Source organism: Seriola dumerili, unplaced genomic scaffold (assembly GCF_002260705.1).
Source record: "Seriola dumerili isolate Sdu_G_001 unplaced genomic scaffold, Sdu_1.0 BDQW01000290.1, whole genome shotgun sequence".
In the NCBI taxonomy this organism is placed as follows: domain Eukaryota; kingdom Metazoa; phylum Chordata; class Actinopteri; order Carangiformes; family Carangidae; genus Seriola; species Seriola dumerili.
Genome location: NW_019174545.1, coordinates 1,499,920 through 1,526,283, shown reverse-complemented (window position 1 = coordinate 1,526,283; position 26,364 = coordinate 1,499,920). Strand labels below are relative to the sequence as shown.

At 40.0% G+C, this 26,364-nt stretch overlaps 1 protein-coding gene across 1 annotated transcript; it reads left to right on the top strand.

Moving 5' to 3' along the window:
- Positions 1-627: 627 nt before the first annotated feature.
- On the top strand, positions 628-26,027 carry nipbl (NIPBL, cohesin loading factor). Its single transcript, XM_022757815.1, has 47 exons — positions 628-691; positions 982-1,147; positions 2,165-2,265; positions 2,372-2,483; positions 2,778-2,941; positions 4,494-4,642; positions 5,489-5,579; positions 5,895-6,116; positions 6,325-6,582; positions 6,698-7,449; positions 9,397-9,610; positions 9,763-9,939; positions 10,121-10,294; positions 10,617-10,778; positions 10,905-11,008; positions 11,109-11,195; positions 11,451-11,682; positions 12,891-13,042; positions 13,157-13,237; positions 13,462-13,562; positions 13,761-13,890; positions 14,005-14,087; positions 14,636-14,768; positions 15,226-15,369; positions 15,564-15,650; positions 16,021-16,241; positions 16,448-16,550; positions 16,747-16,845; positions 17,077-17,223; positions 18,272-18,406; positions 18,583-18,681; positions 18,815-18,868; positions 18,964-19,072; positions 19,242-19,372; positions 19,659-19,799; positions 19,924-20,017; positions 20,288-20,442; positions 20,724-20,814; positions 21,092-21,265; positions 21,535-21,725; positions 22,093-22,200; positions 22,478-22,678; positions 22,974-23,120; positions 23,267-23,652; positions 23,806-23,980; positions 24,445-24,642; positions 24,740-26,027. Exons 1-47 carry the CDS (start codon positions 628-630, stop codon positions 25,100-25,102), a joined length of 7,662 nt encoding a protein of 2,553 aa, XP_022613536.1. The 3' UTR covers positions 25,103-26,027.
- The last annotated feature ends 337 nt before the right edge of the window (positions 26,028-26,364 follow it).

The window sequence follows — 26,364 nt, the reverse complement described above, 5'->3', positions numbered from 1 at the left end:
CAAACATTTCATAAGACTGCAATCTTGCTAGTGGCATGATATTCCTGAACCTGTGTCCCTTTATCCCACTCAGAGAGTACTGATAACACCCTTTTTATGGAACAGTAGCATACATAAACAATAATAGTACTAATAGATAATAATATACTAGATATATGTCTGAAAAGGTTGGCACTCTACTTAAATGTAAAGTATAGACCATAGCAATTTATGTTGATTGACAAGGTCTAATAAGACATATTTATTTGTGGCTTACAGATGATGCAGCAGGCACATTTTCTCCTTTACAAAACATGAGTTCAGCATCAGAGCAGACATAGTGTTTATATACTGTAGCGAATATGTTGTCATCCACTATGCATTTGATGTTTCTGAATAATATCGGTTATTTTATAATTTTTACTATTTCTCCTGTCTTGCTTATCCCCTCTTTTCTCTGCCTCTTTTACTCCTTTTTACATCTCTGTAATCATCATCTTCTGCTGTCTGTCACTTATGCTTTTTCCATCTTTTCCCTCCTTACTAACCTCCCTCTCTCATAGGTGTCAGGAGATGTGAGGACGGGTGTCGTCCATCGACCCCCTGATCTACCTGTGTATCAACACACTCCCCACCCTCACCTTCAGCATGAATGGGGATATGCCTCATGTTCCCATCACCACTCTTGCTGGGATCGCTAGCTTAACAGATTGTAAGTAACAGAGCTGTCTTCCAAACACACTGTCATAGTTTTCCTTCTGTCTCCTCTTCCAGTGTAAATTGCCAAGTAGTCTGAACAATATTCTGTGTGAACAGATGTAAATTTGCAATTGTGATTGCATATCCTGACTCTTGCCTTGTCTACCTTCTCTCTACTTTTCTACGGCCACCTGTCTTATATTGTATTGCATTACTGGTTTCTCATCCGGTCTCTTTTTCTCATTTGTATTTATTTACCTCCCCACCTCTGTTCTTTCCAACATTTCTTTCTTATCATCTCAGTGTTAAACCAGCTACCCCTCCCTTCCCCTCTCCCGGCCACCACCACTAAGAGCCTCCTATACAATGGGAGGATCGCAGAGGAAGTTACCTGCCTACTGGGCTGTCGGGATGAGAATTTGGCCTCCCAGCTAGCCCATGGCCTCAACCAGGTCTCCACAGAGCACATGTGAGTATATTAGTGGAAGTGTCTATTTGACAAAATTGTGTCTTGATTCCTCACAGAAAGACAGGCCCCACTTGACGATCTGAGGCAACACAATTCCCTAAAAACAGTTGGACTGTGTTACTGCTTGGGGTCACACATAACTTGGCTTTAAGATTGATGAGTAGAAACAGATGACAACAGAAGAGATGTCACTGTTGACTTGTGAAGATGGAATGATGAGTAGTTTTTTACCAGTTAAAGTGCAAAAAGATGAATTTTTAATGAGATGACACATGAAAGACTTAACACTTATGCCATACATGCTAATGCTTTACCTGTGGGCAAATTTCCTAAATGCAAATACTACATACTGTATTAGAGAGTCAAGAACTCTGCAAAATCATAGCTTATTAAAAAAAGTTTTTCGAATGCTATGTAACTTTAAAGGTATGTCTTTTTAGGATACAGTAGTGTCAATTTCAGACAATGAAGCTAAAATATACAGTGGGGTCCAAAGGTCTGAGACCAGTTTCCTATTCACTGGTGTCAGACTTTTTGACTGCACTGTATGTTATTTTTATTTTTGTCGCAGTATTGCTATACAGTATATTGACTTAAATCCACTGAAATGCGTACCCGACTAATCAGGATCAGGTGTTGCATTGATGCAAAAGTTCTGTAAATCCAACTTCACTATAGAGCAGTTCTGATGAATGATTTGCAACATTGCCCATAAAGGTCTTTAAGAACCAGATAGTAGAGAGGTATGTTTGTACATTAGCAAAATCTCTACAGCTTGACAAAGGTCCATCTTATTGTAGAATACTATATTTTGTTAAATGTTCCAACCTAGGCGTCATACCTATCGAATCAGTCATATGTATGTTTATTTACATACATGCAATGCAGTGTTTTGCATTAATGTACATTATAATATACTGTCTATTTCTACTTATTACTATTAATTGGGCAACCTACTTGTGTTGTCCCCACTATTATATAATGTGACCGAACCTGTTTGTTACGCATGTTTTTCAGAGAGCTGAAGGACAACCTGGGTAGCGATGAGCCAGAGGGAGATGCACCACTGTTGCTGCAGACCATGCTGGCCAGGAACCCTGGCATCTTCAGGGAGAAAAGTATGGAAACACATATCTGTTGCACGTTACGATGTGAAAGCATACAATCATATAGACAAGCTTCATTTTGATATTTATTTATGAATCTGTTTTCATTTCTAAACAGATGTTATGCAGCAACCAATGGTACCACCCTTCAAGATTACACAGAATTCCATGCATAGCCCAGCCCAGTCTGCAAACTTCCAGCCAGCTGCAATTTCTCCCAGTCCATCCAGGTGGGTCAAACTACAGGATTGAGAAGACTGTAATACATCATAATATAAAAAATAGTAACCATTTTATTTGATTATTTGTCTATTTTTTTAATTAGTACATCCCAGTCATATCAGAACATGTGGTATTATTTTGTAGTTTCATACAGGGTGTGTATTATATATGATATCATCAAACAACTGAAAGATACTGTCATTAAGTCAAAAAATGTTATTTATTTCAACGTTAATCATGCAACTTCCTTATGCCTGCTTGCTTACACTCTCCCTCCCTGTTCTGTCCTCCACTTTGTCCAGCCGGTTTGTTGCGCCCCAGACTGGGTCCAGTAGCCGGTATATGGGCCAGCAGAACAGTCCAGTACCCAGCCCCTACACTCCCCAGAGCCCTGCCACTGGTTACATACAGCAGTATCCCCACCAACAACCACCCAGCTATAACCAACACCAACAAATACAACAAGGTGAGTGTGTATATGTGTGTGTTTCATGTTTGTGCGAATGCATGAAAGGATAGAGGTCTTGAAATATGGTTCCATAACCCTTGCCTGTGTGTGTCTGGGTGTGCACCTGTGCATCTGTTTGAGTTGTTGAAAGACATCAGCACAGTTTCAGACTTGCATGTGAGTTTAATATGTGGTTGAGGTTGACATGCTGACATCATTAGACAATAAGAGTGTACTTTTAAAATTTTAGGTTTGTAGGTGTCTTGTTTCAATATCGCCTAAAAGATGTACATATACGGTGAAAGAGCCCTGTTCAGTAAGGCGTTATGTAACGACTCCATCTGTAGAGATCTGTCCTTTGATATGATTTCATGGGTTCTATGGTTTTACTACAGTTTTTTTTATTTACAGTTTCTTATATGATAGCACAACTGGTAGCTATACATAAATAATAATGGAAAGTGCATTTAAATCTGTCAGGTGGCCATTTTGAAAACAAAATTCTTGACTTTGTATTGTAAATGCGCTGTTTTTGCTTGGGGTGTACTGTTTGTTGCATGTGATCAGTGGCTGTGGTTTAGTGGACAGTTCCGTGGTCAAAATTCTGTTACGCCTCTGGGAATGCAAATTTATCAACTTCCGTTGCTTCACTGTATCTCATGTGTTGCCTCAGTCCTTCATTGCATTAATTGATTTTATTCAGATTTCCAACAGTAATTTTGTCACATTTATTTATTTTAGATGTTTAACCAGGGATTTCCTGAATGTTTTGTCAAATTAGCACAATTGAAAATATTAAGAATAACTTTTTTTTATGAAAGGCTTAATTCTGAATTCAGGTATAAAACAGAACAATGTTCTATACTACAAAACAGAAAAGCTATGAACAATCAAAGGCTCTTTAAGTAAGAATTGGATAAAATAGGGAAGATATAAAATAAAATAGAATAATTCAATAGTAAATAATCAGATTTAATAGGCCTGGTTTCATGACGTTAGCCATGTCTAGTAGGGCCTATATCAGTTAGTACTGGCTTGTCACCATATCATCCTTGTTGTATATGATGGCAGCTATGCACAAAAGTGCTATGTTATGTATTTACACAATGGGCACCATTTTGGGTAGAAAATCCATGCCCTCTGGACATGAATAGATTACACAATTAATATTATAATGACACTGACAATTGTGGCTCTTACCCTTTAAATGTAATTAGTTAAAAATCTTTGTATTAAGTGTGTCTTTGCTTGTGCATTAAATTGTACACTCCTAGTTCAAAAGTAAAGTATGACAAACATCAGGAGGTTGTGGTACAGTGGTTGAACTTTTAGTTGATCACTTACCATTTTGCTGGGTCTCATGAAGTCTCTCAGGGACAGCAGGGAGAACTGATGCCCTGTTTAAGCAGTTGAACCAAAAACATTTCTTATCATTTTCTTATCATCAATTTTTTGACTCATCTCTAATATATGAGAGTATGTTATTTTTTCTGTCATGATCATTTGTGTTATGATTACCACACTAATAGATCATTTAAAGGAATGACTTCTTTTGTCTTTTATCTGGCAGTGTCTGTGGCCAGTCCCATGGTTCCAGGTGGCATAAGAAATATCCATGAGGGCAAAGTGTCGGGTCAGATTGCCAATGCTGCCAACCATCACTCAGACAGACACGGCACTGAGGACTACCTTAACATTGTACACCGACTGGGCAATGAGGTACGAATGAGACTAGAATGAACATATTCTAAGTTTACATCCCAACTGAGGCAAAAAGTTATGAGCGAACAAAAAAGTCATGCTGATAATAATGCTGTTTTTGGTGAAGTGTCTTTGCTTAGGGTTTGGAAGATTTGTATTGTGAACGAAAAAGACATTTTCTGTGATGTCTGTTATGTGATGTCACTGTACATGGAAGTCCCCACTATCATTTCTCACATAGCAAACAAGCAACAGTCAGCATTTGCCGATGAGCGTTCACATGAAGGAAAAAATAGGAAATACTGCTACAATGATAAATATCTCTTGCGCAATAGACCACACAAACAGGTTGAGAGAGAATCCAGGGGCAGGATTTTACAAACTGCTCAAGGCTAAAGAGAAGAAAAGTAATGTCAAGCGATACCTTTGTTGGGGTGGTTATGTAACATTAAATTTTAACATATTAACATTTTGAACAAAACCTGTTGAGTAGGTATATTTGTGTGTGTGTATTGTGTTTAGTTGTGTTTAGGTTTTTATAAGTTGATCTTTTTATAACTTGTGCACACAGCAGGTAGGTTCTGCTGATTTTAAATCAAGACTATGGTTCTGAGTTGTGGGAGAGCATCTATGCCGATTTCCAATTATTTTGGTCTCGCCATTAATTATTTATTTATAATTGAGAAGTACCTGTACACTAAACTCAGTGCTCTCACATATGGGAAGCTTTATTGGTGACAGTTGGGTAAAAATTGGACTTTCACTTAACCATGTTGAGAATTTTTAAAGCTAACTTTTGTTAGAAAGTCCATTGTAAAGCTCATACCTGGTAGCTTACATCTGTCTTGTCCATGTGTTGTCCAGGAGGGGGACTCTACCATGAGGAATCCTTCTTTCCCTCTGAGGTCTCCACAGTCTGGCTGCTCCCCAGCAGGGAGTGAAGGAACGCCCAAACGTAAGGCCACTGGAAGAGGAAAGGAGACACTACACTGCATACACCCTGCCCTCCTTTTTTGCATTTAAGGAATAGTAATAATAATAATAGTAAGAAGAAGAATTTAATTTCACAGCAGCAGAATAGTTCACGGCCATTATCCCTCAAAAGTGATAAAAGGCCACGGTGATTTTCATTTCAGTGTTAGCAGCCGTCTTGGTATATTGTATTGCACATCATTACAGTGGAATACCTGTTGTAGACAGGTATGTGTCCTTCCTTTTACATAGAGTTGAAGGATAACTTTCTTGTCTATTTGGTGTTGCTCCCTCACAGCGGGTTCTCGCCCCCCACTGATTCTACAGTCACCACCTCCCTATGCACCCTCACCAAGGGAGGGAGGACCTGACCAGAAACAGCAGCCCCAACAAAGGAAGAAAGCCCCAGCGGTGAAAGAGGAGAAAGACATGTACGACATTGTTAGCTCTCCAAACAAGGACTCTACAAAACTCACCCTCAAACTGTCAAGGGTCAAGTCAAATGAGTCCGATCCTCCAGGTAAGAGAAGATTTGTAACTCAGCTCAGTGTTAGTTGGATCCCCATCTTTTTGGTTATACTGTTTCCCACACCCCTTAGCAGTACTAAGAAGAGGTATGCTGCGCTCACATCTTTTAAGTACAAAAAATACATCTTGTAAACTAGAACCCTTGTAGTGCTGGAAACCATCAGCCCTTTATAATACAATAATTTTTGTTCATATCACAGGTGAGGTCTTGCCAGGTATGGACCAGAACTCGGACAATATGGAGCCAGAACTGGGCTTTCAACAGGTCCCTGTACTTCAGCATAATCGAGGAGCCCGGCTGCAACAGCAGCAAGTGTCCCAGCAAGCAGGTGGTGCCAGTGGTCTCCAGCCTCCTAGTTCCCCTTACGATGAGGCAGAGCTAGATGCCCTTGCTGAAATTGAAAGGATAGAACGAGAGGCGGCCAGTGAGAAGTGCTCCAAGGAAGTGCAAGATAAAGGTGTGTAGGATATCTATAAGTATGACTATATGAATACAAACTGAGTTGTTGTGAATGTATATCTTTTGATGTTTTTTGAGTATGTAGTTTTATTTTCATTTCTTTCGCTTTACAGACAAACCACTGAAGAAGAGAAAACAGGACTCTTTTCCCCTGGAGCCAGGTGCGGGGGGACCAGGTGGCCCCACAGGTGCCCCAGGGAGTGGATCAACAGGAGGGGGCAATGCTGGCAAACTGACGCCACAAGAGGCCACTGCAGCTGGGAACGGTGCCAGCCGCCCTCCCCTCATGGTGAGCATCGACCTCCAGCAGGCAGGTCGAGCTGATGGCCAGCTCGACCCCTGTCTGGCTGCCCCTATTCCAGCCCTAGAGGCCCAACGCTGGCCTGAAGAACCAGCTAGTGGGCCGGCTGCAGTGGAGGGTTCTGATACGGCTTTGCGGTTGAAACCAGATGGACGACCGGAAGTCATCAAGAACCGGACCGATAAACATGACAGCAGGAGAGAAGGCCGGGAATCATCAAAGCACCGGCATGATGAGAAATCCTCAGAGAGACGGGGAGAGATGCCAAAGTCATCAAACCGAGGGGAACATGGACGAGACAGGGACAGAGAATCTGACAGAGATAGGAGGCATCGGAGTGAAACTGGTGGTCGAGACCGGCGCTCCCCTGACTCTCGCTGCCGAAGTGATCGAGATAGGTCTGGCTTCCGGGCTTCTTCCACTGGAGAGCCTGGTCGGAGCAGCAGTAGGCAAGATGGTTCCAAACCAGCCTCATCTGCTTCTGGTGTTAAACTTCCAGATTCTTTCCCTGCTCAGCTCCTGGGAGGGCATAGTGGCGCACTGAAGAACTTCCAGATCCCCAAGGTGATCTGGGCTGACCTAAAAAAAAAAAAAAAAAAAAAAAAAAATCTACTCATCTTCCAATCATTCAACTGTCACTGCCTGCAATTTCACAAAACCAAATCACACCACTGCTCACTCTTTTTCGTTTTTTGTTTTTCCATTCATAAGCCTTTTGTTTATTCCCGGGCATAGGTCTCAAAATTCTGTTAACACATTAACTTACACCTAACCATCTGTTAAAAGTAGAAATTGTTTTGTTTTATTTATTAATTTGCAAGTCCGGTGTGTAAACAAAAGGAAGTACCTTAAAGAAATGCTCCACTGCTGTTTTTCAGATCTTGCACATGGGTGAATGTCTACTGAAAGCACTCACTGTTGGTATCGTGCAGCCCGAATACTTGGACTGCAAAAGGCTAATTTTCCCTGCACAGTCAAGCTTCTTACTATATCTAGTGTCAACTAAGTCTTAAGAGATGCAAGCCCCAGTCACATGTCATGGCACACAGTTACATGCCCCACCTCAGTAAAGTGTGCTGAGTTAATATTTTAATATGGTAGCTTTTGTGTGTTTGCTTACAAAAAACAGGCACACTTGTATATGTATTGTGTACAATAGCTTCTTTCGCAGCTACTGTATGGAAGCCATATTTATCACCAGGCAAACAAGATTACACTGCCAGTCGTTTAATGTTGCAGTCAGTCTAATCATACAGCACACCTGCCCTCAGTGGCTTGTCTACTGAAAATGTGGCTATTTACCTGAAAAGTCCTACAAGTGCATTGTAGTTGTAATAGAAACATTTAAGAGTTGTACTGCCAGGACTAAACTAGCTTTGCAGTCTCTGGAAGGATAGTTTTTGTCTCTTGTTATGAGAACTACACTCTATTCTCAGTGGGACTAAGCAATGTTGTGATTAAATTGTGAATAGACAATCTATGTCAATCATCGGTTGTCTGCAGGGCATCGCAGTGGGAAAACTTGGCATTGGAGAAGGAGTTATGACTTCCCTGTGCTGGAATTTATTTAACTAAAACACATTCTATTTTAGATTTTGTCCACAATTTTTCAAGATATCATGGAAAAAGGTAGTTTGCTTATGAGTAGTGTTGAAATGACTTCAATTGAAGGGATTGTCAGTCAACAGAATGATCTAAATCGCTTTTTATAGAAGTAAAAACACCTTTGCTATCATTTGCTAGCAGGTTAGTCAAACCCCTTTTAATAATTGATTTTTCAACCTGTTAGGAATAATTTCATATTGTACACCACTTCTCAATCAGCACCTTTAGCAGAATAAATTTGCAGTATTGCACAGTCAGCTACCAGTCTATGCTGAACTGCCGACAAGCCTTTATCATTTTTATCAGGTGGTGATGACTAGCCACCTTAGCCAATGTTTCTAACTCAGTGGTAAACCAATAGGAAGCCATGCCAATAACAGTCAAAGGAGAGGGTTAGTGTAACTGTTGTTTATGCGTTTGCTTTATTTATTTTATATTTGTTAGGGGTGCACAACTCAGACACAAACTTTGGTATTATAATATTATGGCAAAAATTCTTTGTTGACAAAACATCCACAATTGCTATCTCTAGATTTTTCCCGTCATCCCTAGTGGCAAGGGGTAGTTGCTACCTTGGAACTGCAGTGTTGACAATGTACTATGACAATGTATTCACTGTTAATCCTTAAATTTAAGATAATGTTGGAAAAACAGTGGAGTATTCCTCTAAGACTTTGTTATCAGAACTGTACTGGAAACTAACATCAAAATCACTAATCTCATGTCAATCAGTTTGAACCATTGTTTACATTTTATTATCTTATCTTGATTTTCTTTTGTGTATACGCAGCTCAAATTTTTTCTGTCCAAAATTGTGTGAAAGTGAGATTCACTGAAGTTTGAACTTCAAACAATCTCAGTGGGCTTTCCTGACAACTTTTTCTTTTCTTTTTCTTTTTTTTTCAGATCAAGCGTGATAAGGATACCAGTGGGTCAAATGAAGGTCAAATGTGGGGCCAGCCCAAGGTTAAACTGGAGAGGCTGGGTTTGGTGCAGGACTTTGAGAAGAGGCCCAAGCCTGTAGTGGTTCTGAAAAAGCTCTCCATCGACCAGATCCAGAGGATCATCCGGCACAGCAAGTCTGGAAAGAACAGGATCTCGTCAGGAAAATCTGGCAAAAGTAAGAAAAACAAACTGTGGAACTGCAAGCAGTTCATTCAACTTACTATACAGGATTTTTTCACGCTGTCTGTAATGTATTTTCCATGTACTCAAAGACAAAAAGATTGACCTCTTTGTTGATAACTTGAAAAGGTTATTGTCAAATTTTAGGTGGTATGGACCCAGCAGTTCTAAAGGAGCTGCCCCCAGAGCTGCTTGCAGAGATTGAGTCAACCATGCCCTTGTGTGAAAGAGTAAAGATGAACAAGAGGAAACGAAGCACTGTAAATGAGAGGCCCAAATATGCCGAAGTCAGCTCGGATGAAGACTTTGACGCAAACGGAGAGTGTGAGTCAAATCATTTGATACATGTCTGGTACTCTTTGCACAAGGGTTGACCTTTTGCTTGTAGAAATGTTCTTAAAATGTATTCAACCAAAAGACATGATTGATATTTTTTATATGTAAATCTTAGTTTTGGATGACAATTTGTTTTATGTTTTATGGCCTTTATGTTTAATCTCCACAGCTGCAAGGAAGCGGCAACGCCGAGATAAAGACAGGTCATGGGAGTTTGAAGAAAGAGAGCGTCGGGGTTCAGGGGATCATCGGAAAAGTGGGCACCGGGACAGCCGACGAGGCTCAGGCAGCCGCTACCGAGACTCCTCAGAGGAAGATTCACCGCCACCCAGCATGAGTGAAAGTCTGTATTCAAGTCATGTGCCACAGCATTATACATCTCTTTCTTTTGTGTGGGACAGTCATAGAACTTCATGTAGTGTCTTATTGGGTTAAATTTAATGCTACATTAGACTGGGGAGTAATGTTCTTATATACAGGCAATAAATAAATATATGCTATCACAGACTAGAATGCATTAAAAGAAATGAATCCATATTTTAGTGACAAGTTGACCCCTAGAAAACAGAGATAGTTTGTTAAAATAATGAACTTGTAAAGAGACAAATTGGTATCTGCCACAAATAAAAAAGCTAAAATAATTAACATGAAAATTATCTCATCAGTTGCCAGAAAAATGAAGATGAAGGAGAAGCAGAAGAAACGGAAAGCATATGAACCCAAGCTGACCCAAGAAGAGTTGATGGACTCGTCCACATTCAAGCGGTTCTTAGCGAGCATTGATAACATACTGGAGAATCTGGAGGATGTGGATTTCACTACCATGGGTACGTTCGGTGCTTATTGGCTTTCAAACTGCCACTGTGGTCCATTTTGAAAACCCAAATACATCAACTCCTTTATAATTTATTGTGACTCTGTAAGGTATAATAGTGTTTTGTGTTTTCCAGCAGCAGATGATGATGAGATACCTCAGGAACTGCTGCTTGGTAAACACCAGTTGAATGAGCTGGGCAGCGAGTCCGCCAAGATTAAGGCCATGGGCATCTCCAGCAGGGTATTGTATAGAATATTAATATAAATACTTAAAATATACTGTTGTGGATTCATGATGCCGCTTCAGATGTAGGTCTAAATAATGGTCTCTGTTTTTGTAGATCCCATCAGACAAGCTGGTCAAGCTGTTGAACATACTGGAAAAGAATATCCAGGATGGGTCCAAGCTTACCACCATGATGAACCATGTAAGCTCCCTTCCCATCTCTTTCTGTGTTAAATATTCTTTGTAGTGGTACTTAATTAACAAGGATTTTTGGTGATATACTGCAGACATTCATACAGTATTCATTTAAAACATACTGTCACTGGCAGCAAAAGTAGAAATTGAATTGTTAAAATTGTACCAAAGGTTCTTTGATAGAATAATTAAAACTATTGGCCACCAGATAGTGATTCATTTCTGTAAAATGCATTCTCATTCTTTGCCTTTCTAACCTCAGGACCATGATGCTGAAGATGAGGAGAGACTTTGGAGAGACCTGATAATGGAGAGAGTCACAAAGTCAGCAGATGCCTGTCTGACAGCTCTTAACATCATGACCTCAGCGCACATGCCGAAGGCTGTCTATATAGAGGACGTCATAGAGCGGGTGCTACAATACACCAAGTTCCATCTTCAGAACACACTGTATCCACAGTATGACCCAGTCTACAGGGTGGACCCACATGGAGGTGAGGATTAAGAAAAAGAGCTTTCCTTCATTTGATTATATGATTTTTATATGAGCCTGGGCCTTGTACTTTTGTGAACTGAGTGACACTAAATTAATGAGTTTGTGATGAATATATGAGTGTTCATTAAACAATTGATCCCAGTCATCTGGGAATTACAGAGTTATCACTTGAAGTTCCAATTTTCTGTTTAACTGACTTCATACACTCATTCATACATTCGTGAGCTGTATGAGCTGTAGCAGAAATTAAAGCTGCAATGACCTGATGTCAGTGAGCAGAATTGTTTGCATTTTAGGTAGAGATTAATTTTTTAGAACGTCCTAAATGACTACCTGAAGTACATTTATGAAATGTGTTTATAAAGGGGGCGTCGTGTGGTGTAGTGGTCTAAGCAGGCGCCCCATGTGTAGAGGCTACAGTCCTCACTGCAGTTGGCCCCGGTTCGAGTCCCACATCAGACGGCCTTTGCTGCATGTCATTCCCCCTCTCTCTGCCTCCCCATTTCCTGTCTCTCTCTACTGCACTATCAATAAAGGCAGAAAAAAGCCCCAAAAATATACTTTAAGAAATGTGTTTATAAAGCTGTCAGGTCTGTCATGATGTAGAGATGGGTCAGGGATCTTATGGCTCCGTTCACTGCTGACAGCCAGCTCATCATTCTTGTCTGTCATGTCTGTCTCTGACTGACTGACTGAGCGATGACGTTACACCATTGCTGTGTTGTTAAATGGCAGTGAAGTTTGTTTGCTGACCCTACTTTAAATGATATTGTTGAGTAGCTATCTTATTGTTGCTTTTGCTGCTGAAGTGCATCCAAAGGCTGTGGCGTTTTGGAGTTTGGCTCTTTTTTTCCAAACACGTCTATCTCTTGTGACTGGCTGGTTTTCACTGTTCACAAAATGGTTAGTGGAGTACGCACAATGATAAAAAGAACAGTTTTGAAGTACGACTTGTTTCCCTGCGTTCATACCAAAGAGGTGTGGAAAACATCGGACCCTTTGCAAACGTAACATCATTATTATGATGCATAACAATGTCCTTGCAACTGAGGGGAAGTTTAACTCAGCGCAGTATCTGCAAAATGTTGTGTGATATGTTTTATTTAAATTTCAGAAACAGAAGGCGTTTATTAGGATGTCAAATTATTGGTGCAGGATCACTAGAACATAGAAAAGTATTTCATGGCATTACTCTTGTCTGTTTAGGTGGCATGTTGAGCTCCAAGGCAAAGCGTGCGAAATGCTCCACACATAAGCAACGTGTGATTGTCATGTTGTACAACAAAGTGTGCGACATTGTCAGCAACATTTCTGAGCTCCTAGAGATCCAACTACTGACAGACACCACCATCCTCCAGGTAAAACTCAAAATACCTGAAAAACAATGTTACACTCAAGTTATCAGTTTATCAAGTCAAAAAAGTGCATTGCAAATCAGATGATGATTCATGCTATTCTCCCTTTTATTCCAGGTTTCTTCCATGGGAATCACTCCGTTCTTTGTGGAGAATGTCAGTGAGCTGCAGCTGTGTGCCATTAAACTAGTTACAGCAGTAAGTCTTTGTCTTGTTTTTTTTTTTTTTTCTTCTCAGAAATGTTCAGAAATTCAGAGTTTATCTAAAGACATGGCTTATGACCATCTTTTCTGGTCACTTTATGCTGAGTACTACATTGCAATCTTATGTATACAACCCTTGGTGTACATACCTTATGTGTATTTTTACTCTTCTACAAAACTATGAATGTAGAGACTAACTGACTTATTTCCTGTGTCCAGGTGTTCTCACGTTATGAGAAGCATCGGCAGCTGATCTTGGAGGAGATCTTTACCTCTTTGGCCAGACTGCCCACCAGCAAACGCTCCCTCAGGAATTTCAGGTAATTTGTTTTATGTGAATTCACATTGATTTATGGCAATTAGGCGTTGCAAGTATAAAGCATCAAATGGGAAGATTGATTATTGTCAGGCCATTGGTGTAGCAAAATAATAGTTGAGCTGAAGATTTCCCAATGAGAAAGTGTGTTCCCCACTTACAAAATCATTTTACTGTAACTTATCATTTATCCTGTTCTTAGGCTGAACAGCTCAGACCAGGATGGAGAGCCGATGTACATCCAAATGGTGACGGCTCTGGTGCTGCAGCTGATCCAGTGTGTGGTCCACCTCCCCAGTGACAAGGACACTTTCGAAGAGTACGACAGTAAGGTAGGAGCAAGTCGCCACAAAAAAAAAAAAAATACAATTGATATAAATACAAACACACCTTAAGACACATCATTTGCTCATTCCTTTTTCTTTCCTTTTTCTTTTCTTTTATAGGTGGATCAAGATTTGTTGATAACCAACTCGTATGAGACGGCAATGAGAACAGCACAAAACTTCCTCTCAGTCTTCCTCAAAAAGTAATTACCATTCTATTCTGAACTATCTTGAAATATGCTTTTTACTTTTTGCTTAGTTAGTTGCATTGCACTGAAGCTGTAACCTGAAGTATTTATTAACAGGCATACAATGCAGACTAATGCTGAAGAACTAATACTTATTCTGTTTTGAGCTGTTGCTACCAGTCATGTGCATTGCTGCCACCATTTGGTATGCCCTCTGTAGAGAGTAGAAATAAGAATCAAACCACCACCATCCTTATGGACTGCAGGTTTCCATATGTGTATGCTGGTATTGTACGAGATACAAACTATACAGGGACTTGTCAAAACATGGCTCGGTGCATGTCAAATAGTCAAACACTTTACAGGGTTTGGTTGATTTGAATTGCCGGGTTGTTAAGCCTTACATACTTTGATTTTCAGTGTGAATTTTCTTGTTGCTTCATGGCCCAGGGCCCCTGATTATAATTGCTACCACCAATTTTTTCTCATTATACTTTTGGTTTGTTCTTTTTATTTCCCTATGATTCTCCTCCCCTGACACTATCCTCTTTCCCCTCCTTTAGGTGTGGCAGCAAGCAGGGAGAAGAAGATTACCGGCCATTGTTTGAGAACTTTGTCCAGGATCTACTCTCAACAGTAAACAAACCAGAGTGGCCTGCTGCTGAGCTGCTGCTCAGTCTGCTTGGCAGACTACTGGTTAGTATGACAGAGCTCTTTTTTTTTAAACTGGAAATGCACCTATTTGTACTTAAGTGTTTCCGAGAATAGACTATCTACATTAATAGCAGTGGACAGCTTTACGGCCCTTTTGACAAAAGGGAAACTTTTAACACTGAAACATGGACTTAAAAGGTTGCAACTTATTATATGGAAGACATCCTCCAATCGTGTGTATCCTTTGCATTTTAAGCACTGATGTTGTAGTTCTTTAAGACATTTTTATAATGCTAGCTTTGTACTCTGTACTCGATCAGATGTCTGTTATCAAGAGTTACTTTTTATTTGTAGCAGTGAAGTATTTAAACATTTGAAAACAATTAATCATAAGTGTAATATGGTGACTTACAACAATGCATTTCTTGGTGACATCTTCTGTTCTTTTGACATTCTTATGTTCTTTTGCTCTTTATTTATCTGGCTCTGCTCCCATCAGGTACACCAGTTCAGTAATAAGCAGACCGAGATGGCTCTGAGAGTAGCATCTCTAGACTACCTGGGCACAGTGGCTGCCCGTCTGAGGAAGGATGCAGTCACCAGCAAGATGGACCAGAGATCAATTGATCGTATTCTACAACAGGTAGAAGAACAACTTCATATTTGATGTCACTTTCTCTTGAAGTTGACATTTATAGTGAGAAAAATAAGCTAAATGGTACAAGCAGAAAATGTATGTTACAAGTTTGTTTCTCTTTTGCTTGACGATTTGCATCCCAACCTTTTTGCTGAATATGGCTTGAGGTGAGTAACACTTGTTTCTCTCTAATTATATAGTCTCCAGGTAACGATGAGACCCAGCAGCTGCAGAAGGCTCTACTGGACTACTTGGAAGAGAATGCTGAGACAGATGCCTCACTGGTGGTGGGTTTACATTAGACTGACTGTGCAAGAGGCTACTTTAAGCACTGTTGGAGCTTTAGATATCTGAAATCTGTGGGCATGTTGTAAGTGTCACGTTGGCTTTTCATTTATTACTTCAAATGAGCTAGTTAATTTCATATGGAAGCACCTTTCTATAGGTAACTGCCACTGCATAACACTGAAAAACATCCATTAAAATTGTTAAAAATGCTGTAATTAGCTTGAATTAGTCGACAATACAGCTGACCATTTTCTTTAGAAGTAAAAGGCTACATTAAAGGCAAAAAACAACAATATTTCCTACTCTAAAGAGATAGTTATATTCTTTGAATCATCTACCTCTGATACTGAGACCCTCTTTGTCCTTTAGTTTGCTAGAAAGTTCTACATTGCCCAGTGGTTCCGGGACGCCACCACAGAGGCTGAGAAGTCCATGCGGAACCAGAATCCGAAGGATGAGGACTCATCGGACGGACCACAACATGCCAAGGAGTTGGAGAGCACCGGTGAAATTATGCAGCGTGCTGAGAAGCGCAAGAAGTTCCTGCGCAACATCATCAAAACCACGCCAGCTCATTTCACTACACTGAAGTAAGGATGTGTGAATGTCTCGGCAGAGTAATCTGCATCACTCGTACAACAGAGATTTATTTGATTACTCCTACTTTTTATGATTGCACTGTCCCATCTCTTTCCCTGTTTCTTTTTTGGTGTCACACTCGTCGGTTACAGTCTCACTGCCTGTTGTATGACTGTATAATCCTCTAACATTCTTTGTTTTTGCCCTTCTATTACAGAATGAACTCTGACACTGTGGACTATGAAGACTCCTGTCTGATCGTGCGTTATTTGGCCTCCATGAGGCCGTTCGCCCAGAGCTTTGATATTTATTTAACACAGGTAAGATTTGAATGTTGTTACCACAAGTATAGTAGTAGCACAACAGCTACATAAAATAATGCATAAATAGTTCACACGGTATAATACAGGTGATATTAGGGCTCACTAGTTTGACTTTGTTTTGTAAACTGTTGAACTGACAGAAGATCAATTTGTGTAATAATAGATTTGTGTTTTGTTTGTTTGTTTTAAATAGATCTTGCGAGTCCTTGGGGAAAGTGCCATCGCTGTAAGGACTAAAGCCATGAAATGTCTATCTGAGGTTGTGGCTGTGGACCCCAGCATACTGGCAAGGGTGTGTGAGGATATGTGTTTGAAAAGACAGTTTGTCATACCTGATTTGTACATTAATTTCACAAATTGTACATTATGTGAGCTGTCTTAAATTCTATTCTTGTCATATTCTTACCCTGTTAAAATTGATTTCTTTAATTCAGTTTAATGCTATTCTGTTGTTTATACAAATGATCTTGTAGTATATTTTTCCCCATGCTGTGTAGTGACACTCTCTTTTCCGCTTCTCCAGTCCGACATGCAGCGTGGCGTCCATGGTCGTCTGATGGATAACTCCACCAGTGTGAGGGAGGCAGCTGTTGAGCTGCTTGGCAGATTTGTCCTCAGCCGACCCCAACTCACTGAACAGTACTATGACATGCTCATAGAGAGGATACTGGTGAGTTACCCTCTCAGACTCGTTTGAGACACATTAATATAATCCCCATTGAGTACTCGCCATCAATGGATAAAACTTGTTTTCAATGATGTTATGGTATGCTGTGTCATCATAATGTTTATCTATAGGTATCAATGTGTCAGTGCTCCTCAAACAACTACATGCCCCCACTATCCTGCACAGTGTATGCATGTTGGATCTAGTGTTTCATGCTGTTTACGCCACACCCTGAGTCTGCCATTGTGATTCTGCAGTTGGAATGATGATTTATCAGACTGGAAAACATTTTTCAAGTCATTGTTAGTGCAATGATAAGAACGTACCCTGCTGTTCCCCCATACCAGCTATAGTGGTGACAAATTTTTCAAGAACCTCTTACTAACCAAGCTTTTTGAGCTTTATTTGAGTTGTGGTCTGTTCATCGTGCACTTCGGAGATTGTCACCTGTAGAAAAACAGTTGAATATGCTTATTTTTGAAGTTTTACACTTTAAGATCTTTTAAAGCACACTCTTTGTAAAGTGATCACATGAAATTCTAGTGTGGAAATGGAGCCGCTCTTTCTTACACCTTTCACCGAGTTTACATGGAAAAGCATCTGCAGTGATTGAACTTGAAGAAAAGTTGGTTGATTTTGGTTGTTTCAAGTTCGCTTTTACATGATACGAATAATTAAATAGGGAGCCAGTTTAAAAGCAGGATGCGATCTAGGATTAAAACAGATCATTGTAAAGTGCCATTATAATATAAGTTATCGATACTGAGATCCAGTCAAACACAAAAGCCTAGTACTTATTCTTTGTATTCAGCATCTGAGAAGTGAATGCATTGAAATTGTTGTGCCTGTCGTCATGGAAATGTTCAGGAGGGTTCATGAGAAGTTCACTTGTCATTACAGTATTTTACTGCCACCTATTGGCAGAAAGATGCTATTGCACCCCATGCAGATGTTTCTGTTATAAATGAAAGCAAGAGCCTTGTTTTTGATCGATCTATACCTGCAGAATATTAAAAAGCTTTTTATTAAATTAATTTCTTTCGGTGCACAGGACACTGGTATCAGCGTAAGAAAACGGGTGATCAAGATCCTCAGAGACATCTGTCTGGAGCAGCCAACCTTCAGTAAGATCACTGAGATGTGTGTGAGGATGATCCGCAGAGTCAATGATGAGGAAGGCATCAAGGTATGGATCAACTGCACCTTTGTTTCTTGACAATTTTAGTTGTTTGGAGATGACCTCCATTTTTTTTTTTTTTTTTTTTAATCTTTTCAGATATATTGATCACAAAATTTGAGTTTAAAAGATTTGTACAAAGTGTAGACCCAAACTAATGGCACACAAACTTGTGTTCTTTATAGAAATTGGTGAATGAGACATTCCAGAAGTTGTGGTTTACTCCAACTCCAGCCCATGACAAAGAGACCATGACCAGAAAGATCCTGAACATCACTGATGTGGTAAGCTTTACTGACTTACCAGTTTGTTGTGTTGAGTAATAAATGTAATGAACCTCAACAAAAAGGCAAAATCTCTCATCAACCCTGACTTAGTGTTTTGGTGAAGTTTAATTGTCATGTCTGATTTCCTCAGGTTGCAGCGTGTCGAGACACCGGCTATGACTGGTTTGAGCAACTTCTCCAGAATGTAAGTATTTAATTTTCTGTCAGAGCTTTACCTGTTGGGGAATATATCACTGTTCAGAATCTTTTTAAATTAAGACATTGTCTCTCTTTCTCTAGCTTCTCAAGTCTGAAGAGGATGCGTCATATAAACCAGCCAAAAAGGCCTGTGTTCAGCTAGTTGACAATCTGGTAGAACACATCCTCAAATATGAGGAATCTCTTGCAGGTATGCAACTTTCTGTTTCTCATCTGACAACAGCAGTTGATTTTCATTTAAACCATAGTCTATACTTCTAAATGAGTCCATCAATCTTATATAGTGAGTTTGATAGAATGATGCAGAGAGTATCTGTGAATGTCAGAGGTAACAACTATTTTTTTTCTTTCCTCTGCAGAGAACAAGGGTGTAAACTCAACACGGCTAGTGGCATGTATCACCACCTTGTACTTGTTCAGCAAGATCAGGGCCCAACTCATGGTCAAACATGCCATGACCATGCAACCCTACCTGACCACAAAGTGTAACGTAAGTTTTGTTTACTAAATCCATTTTGTTATTGCTTTATTATTTACAAAAAAAACTTTCTTCATAATTATTGATCCTTAACATCAGGGTAGAGAAATTAACATGAAGAATTCACTGCCTAATCCACAGATTGGATTCTGCAGTGAAAACACAATTTTTATATGTTTAATTTTTTTTGCCATGATATTTCTGATGGGTGAATTTAAGGACCACCAATTGGTTTATTATTGGTGCCTAATCTGTCAGAGCTTCTCCAGTAATTGCTGTCATATTGTTTCCCCCGCAGACTGCCAATGACTTCATGGTCATCTGTAATGTGGCAAAGATCTTGGAACTTGTGGTACCGCTGATGGAGCACCCCAGTGAAACTTTCCTTGCCACCATCGAAGAAGACCTCATGAAGCTCATCATCAAATATGGCATGACTGTACGTGGCAGTGACTTTTCTGAACTCAATATAGGATGCACCACTGTAGAACTAGGTCTGTGTAATGTAAAGTGCTATCAGTGTTGCTATTGAGATGACATGATGTTCTCCTTCTTTTGTCTAGGTGGTCCAGCACTGTGTGAGCTGTCTTGGAGCTGTTGTCAACAAAGTGACGCACAACTACAAGTTCGTCTGGGCTTGCTTCAACAGATTCTACGGTGAGATATCCAGTTACTTTGATCTTGTTTTTGCAAGGATAACAGCAGTCTGCAGTGTTGAGCTTTGAAGTGTCATCTTTACCAAAGTTCAAAAGAAGGAACTACAACTTAAATTTCAACTTTACCATCAGGTCCACAAGTTGAGTGTATCGCCATATCCCTTCAGAAGAGTGACTGTAGAGTTTGACCTGGCAACCACCAATACTAGAGAAAAAAGGACACATAATCTAGGTCTTAAAAGAACTTACCATTCTTTTCCTTTTTTTCTAGGTGCACTTAACAAACTCAAGATTCAGCATCAGGAGGATCCTAACAGCGCAACGTTGGTAGCAAACAAGCCTTTTCTGCTGCGATCACTCTTCACTGTGGGGGCCCTGGCCCGACACTTTGATTTTGATCTGGAGGAGTTTAAGGGCACCAACAAGGTAGGATAGCAGTAGATTTTTTTTTAATGATATCTAACATTTAAAATTGGGGAAAACCTGGGGAAAGCTATACATTTCAAATTTCAGTCCAATTATTAATGTTTGGGCTAGTTCTAATATTCTCTCTAGCCACTGTTAGAGAAAATTCCATCAGCTTATGTTAGAGCCTAAGCCAAAAGAAAAGTGAAACCAAAGCCACTGCTCAGCCACCCTCGCTGATGATATAACAAATGCTTGAATGTATGCTTTCTCACAATGGTGTCTATATATCTTGTTTACAGGTTGTTATCAAGGAGAAAGTTCTCGAGCTGCTGCTATACTTCACCAAACATGAAGATGAGGAGGTCAAGACTAAAGCCATCATCGGCTTAGGCAAGAGCAACATTATTAAATATCATTAGGTTTGACAAATGTAAAGTTCAAATTTATTGTGTACAAAAAATATTAGCCAGTGTGTTCAGAAAGATTGAAGGCATGGGTTGTTCTGTTGCTTGATGACCGATCTACAGTTTCATGTTAGCAAGGCACAGGACTGCAATAGGAAGCCAGAGATGTTCTAGAAGCTGCCGCAGCAGGTGGAGGTTATATAGAATGAGTGTTGTCAACTTGTTCTGACATGCCTTTGCTGTTGGTTATTCTCTTCCCTCAGGCTTCCTTGTGATCATGCATCCCAGCCAAATGTTCGTGCCTGAGGTGAAGACCTTGTACAACGGCATCCTGGCTGACGCTTCCTCCTCCATCAACCTCAAAATCCAGATCCTCAAAAACCTCCAGACATACCTTCAGGAGGAGGACACACGGATGCAGGAGGCGGACAGAGAATGTAAGTAAAGCTGTGGTTGTTGCTGTAGTTTAACAACTTTTTAATTCAGAACTCTAGTATTACATCGTATGATTGGAAACATATTTTATTGGTAGCACCCTCAACAATGCACAGTGATTTATGAATTGTGGATTTAAACAGGTTGCCTTTTAGAAGTTGGTGTGCCAAAAATACTTTATTGTGTTACCTCTATATATATATATATATATATATATTTATTTATTGTAATAGAACGGACAGTCAACACATCATATTTTGTGTCCTTGCAGGGAAGAAACTGTCCAAACAGGAGGATCTGAAGGAGATGGGAGACATCTCTTCAGGGATGAGCAGCTCCATCATGCAGCTTTATCTGAAACAGGTGTTGGAGGCGTTCTTCCACACCCAGTCCAGTGTACGGCACTTTGCTCTCAATGTCATAGCTCTCACACTCAACCAGGGTCTCATCCATCCTGTACAGGTAAGAAGTGATTGCCAGAACCTGTCACCCCTCTCCACCTCCAGTAATTGATAGACAAGTCCCAATTTCATGACACATCTTTGTCTTAGAATTGGGATTTATAGAATTGGGCTCATAGATTCAGGTGAAAATATCAACATGATATCAACCAATACATTTTTCTATCATATCCACACTATCAGTGATTTTCTTTCTGGAAATATTATTGTGTCTATGCAACTTAAAGCCTAATAATAACTCTAAAAATAACCAAAATCCATTATTTCATGTTCTGTAGTATAGTGAAACCCTCAGTTATTTCCATTTAAACAGAATTATATTAATATATGCATGTGAACATAACTTTGTTTTCATTCCATCTCTGCAGTGTGTACCCTACCTCATTGCAATGGGAACAGACCCAGAGCCCAGCATGAGGAACAAAGCTGACCAGCAGCTGGTGGAGATTGACAAGAAGTACACAGGATTCATCCATGTGAGTTGGTGTTCACTGTTGTCAAGTCTCAAAGGTATAACTTGTGTTGTTACTCAGTGACTTAGATGACCGTTATGTTGTTGTGATTTTGAAATAAATTAAAGTGATAATAGTTTTTTTCATTTTGACTTTTGAAGTTTTGTAGTGCTGGAGAAATACTGTCACATGAATTTTAATCTCACTATTTCATTGGCACATTCCCATTGCAACAGCTGTTTCAACAGTTGTCTGAAATGCTAGGTTTGTAACACATCGCTTTCAACATATTCTCTCACAGATGAAGGCAGTTGCTGGGATGAAGATGTCATACAATTTGCAGCAGGCCATCGATTTGTCTCATAAAAGCATCATAAGAGGTTTCAGACAGGACGAGACGCACTCAGCACTCTGCTCCCACCTCTTCACTATGATCCGGGGCAACCGCCAGCACCGCAGGGCTTTCCTCATCTCACTGCTGAACCTATTTGATGACAGTGCTGTGAGTGAACCTGTACTCATCTTAACACATACTCGGTGTAAAGTGGTATTTCCTCATTTCCTACATGCCAAGTCAAAACAAACTTTGTGTTTGTTACACATTTGCCAGCAGTGTGTATTTGCAAGAAATATCTTAAGTGTTTAATACAACAACATAAAGAATACAGACGACAATAATTTTAAAGCAGTGCTTTTTTTATATAGACACAACAAACACTATAGAGTTTAATATGTTCATATTGATTTACTGTCAGACATTTACTCTTAACCTTCCCCTGTTTTCTTTCTTTCTGCAGAAGACAGAAGTGAACATGCTGCTGTTTATCGCAGACAACCTCGCGTGTTTCCCATACCAGAGTCAGGAGGAGCCTCTCTTCATCATGCATCACATAGACATCACCCTGTCTGTTTCTGGCAGCAACTTGTTGCAAACCTTCAAAGAGGTAGGGTGAAATTTTTTGAAAGTAGCTTGCCTCTGTAATGCTTATTTGTGTTGTGTTCTGCCTCAAAAAATGGGGCTGAAAATAAATATTTTTTTAAGGTTTTAAATATTATGGATGTAATTTGATTTTTTTTTCCATCTGCACAGCTTCTGTTAAAGGAGCCCAGGCGTAAGGAGAAGAAGGTAAAGAAGGAATGGAAACACACATCAGATGGGGAGGACGAAGAGCAAAAGATGAACTGCGATTCTCCCAGAAGTGACGGCGAAGAAAACAGCAACAGTGATGACGACAATAATGATGATGACGATGTGGTACGTCGGCCTAAAAAGGCCAGAAAACCTATTGTGGCTGCAGAGAGCTCAGAGTCGGACTCTGATCTGGAGGATTTGGATGTGGAGGATGCGGAAAAAGTAATGAGGCTCCTCCCAGACAATCCCACAGGTCTCTTGGACTTTGCCAATGCTGTTCAGGGCATCCTGTTGCTGCTGGTGCTCAAACAGCATCTGAAGAACCAGTATGGATTCTCTGACAGGTAAGATCTACATAACCTTTGTTTCTGTACAGCCTGTATCCTAATGAATATATTTTACTTTTCAGTGTGGATTATTTGAACCACTTCAGATATTCAGCCACGTTGGAAAGTCCATGTCGACTCTAATTGAAACATTATTTTATCTTCCAACAGTAAAATTCAGAAGTACTCTCCAACGGAGTCAGCCAAGGTGTACGATAAGGCAGTGAACAGAAAAAGCAACGTTCACTTCCACCCACGACAAACCATTGACTTCATCTCCAACAACATAGCTCATGCCACGCTGACAGATGATATCAAGAAGCGGATAGTCAAACAGTACCTAGATGTAAGTAATGAAGCTAGTGTCAGTGTCTATCAGACTTCATTGCCAATGTTTTCTTTGCATCACAGATTCTAAGTTAATCTTTCTTTCTTTCTTCTACCTTCTGTCTTCACACAGTTACATGAGGTTTTAAATCCAAAACAAATTCCAAAAAGCTTCATTTACACATGAACTTTGATTTTAAATTAATAAGATATGAGGTATGAGATGTGGCAGCCTGATACAAATCTAGTGGCAGACTTGACATTTGGTTTTTATACTGTACATGACCTTTATTCCTCTGGCATCTGTGAGCTTCATGTGCCTTTGATTCTCATGAAGAGTTCTGCCCTTCAAATCATTCAATACTTTTTACTAGTTTGCCGTGGTTACTCCAACCCCGCTCTGTTCTTGGATATCGACGTCTGACTACTGAGGAGTGCAGAACTTGTCTCAAAGCTAGTTTCTTGTCTTTTCACACTACACAGTTCAAGATGCTGATGGAACATTTGGACCCAGACGAGGAGGATGAAGAAGGAGAAGCGTCTGCCAGTGCTAACATCAGAAACAAAGCCATAAACGCCCTACTGGGAGGCTCCGGCCCCATGTCAGGACCCAGTCCGCGGAATCAGGCAGGACCAGAGACAGATGACGATGATAGTGATGGCGACGAAAGGACCCCAGGGGTGAGATAGAGGCATACACACAAACTATTTATAAAATACAATTTAAAAATGTTGGGGAAATATTGCAACCTTTTTTTTCCTTCTGTCATCCCTACAGTCCTCTCGAAGGTCAAGGCGAGCGGGTGACTCCTCGGACCCCGGCCGTATGAGTGAGACAGTGGAGGCTATGGATGTGATTGCCCTTTGCTGCCCCAAATACAAGGACCGGCCGCAAATAGCTCGAGTCATCAACAAGACCTCCAGTGGATACAGCATCCACTGGATGGCCGGCTCCTACTCGGGGCCCTGGGCGGAGGCCAAGAAACGTGATGGCCGCAAACTGGTGCCTTGGGTGGACACTATTAAGGAGTCGGACATCATTTACAAGAAGATTGCCTTGACCAGCAACCACAAACTGAGCAACAAAGTAGTACAGACTTTACGCTCACTGTATGCAGCGCGGGAAGGAGGGGCTAGCTAATGGCTCCTGTGTGGTGGTGTTTTTTTTTTTTTTGTTTTTTTGTTTTTGTTTTTTTTTTTTTGATCCCCCTGCTCCATTTCTACTTTATCAGAATCTTCGTTTTCCCTGCTCCTGCGCCTCCTCCTCAACCTGCCACCTCCAACGACACAGCCAAACTTCACTGGATTCCTACCCTCCTCCTCTCCTTCCTCATTTTTGTAAGAAAACACAAGAGGGCAAGAATATTTGACACTACATACTTTTACATGAGTTATTCTTGCAAAAATGACACAAAACATAAGACTTATTATATTAGAGGGACTGCTCATGTTTTGTTTGTGTACAAGTTCAGAGGATAGAATCCAGAAGGCATTAAAGGAATAATTCACCCAAATTATCCCTTAAAAAGGCTATCAGAAAAGAGACCTGGAGGGAAATGTTTTGTCAACATTGTTGTGGGAGCTCCTTCGCTGTTGTGCAGCAGATTCTAGTCGCTCATTTCTACTCCCACTGTATCATAGTTTAACACGACAAAAAACTAAAATGTTTATATCTCTGAAGACAAAAAAGCTGTAAAAAAAGAATAAAACCTTAAGTGAATGTTGGAAATTAGTCTTTTTGATGTTCTTATTAAAGTGTTTTTGGAGTTTATTATACTACTAGCACCCTGATGGTTTTTCCTTTTAGCTTTTAGATATTTGAAAGAAAAAGAAGAAAAAAGAAAAAAAAAACAAGAATTTTTATTTTTGTTCACTTTTATTTGTCCATGCTGTACAATGGCAGAGTCCTCTGAATATAATTTATTCTATTTCGAACTACGCATGCAGTATATGTGGCCTATTGCAGGAGGATATTTTGTAAATGTAGATTTTGTTGTATTAGGTCACCCTAGTAATAAGAGGAAAGGGGATTCATACCCTTTTGGTGGAACAAATACTGCAATAAATTTTCTACTTCTCTTTGTCACTTGTCTGCTCAAGTGTTAATCTGATCTTTTCATTTTGCAAATGAAGAAAAGTATAGGACCTGGACATTGCTAAAAACACAGACAGGCCTGAAAGGAGGGTTGATCACACGAGCAAGAGTGCTTACAGAATGACACCAGACGACCCTTCTATCATATTTATACACATAGATGTCAAAAGAAACAAACCACAAGAATGAAATTAATTTGTAGTTTTAATTGGTGCTCTGTTATTTGAAAATACCACTGTGTAATTCTGTTTTGCACCCTTTGGTGAATCAGGCTACACAACTACATTAGTAACTGCATACATGATGTT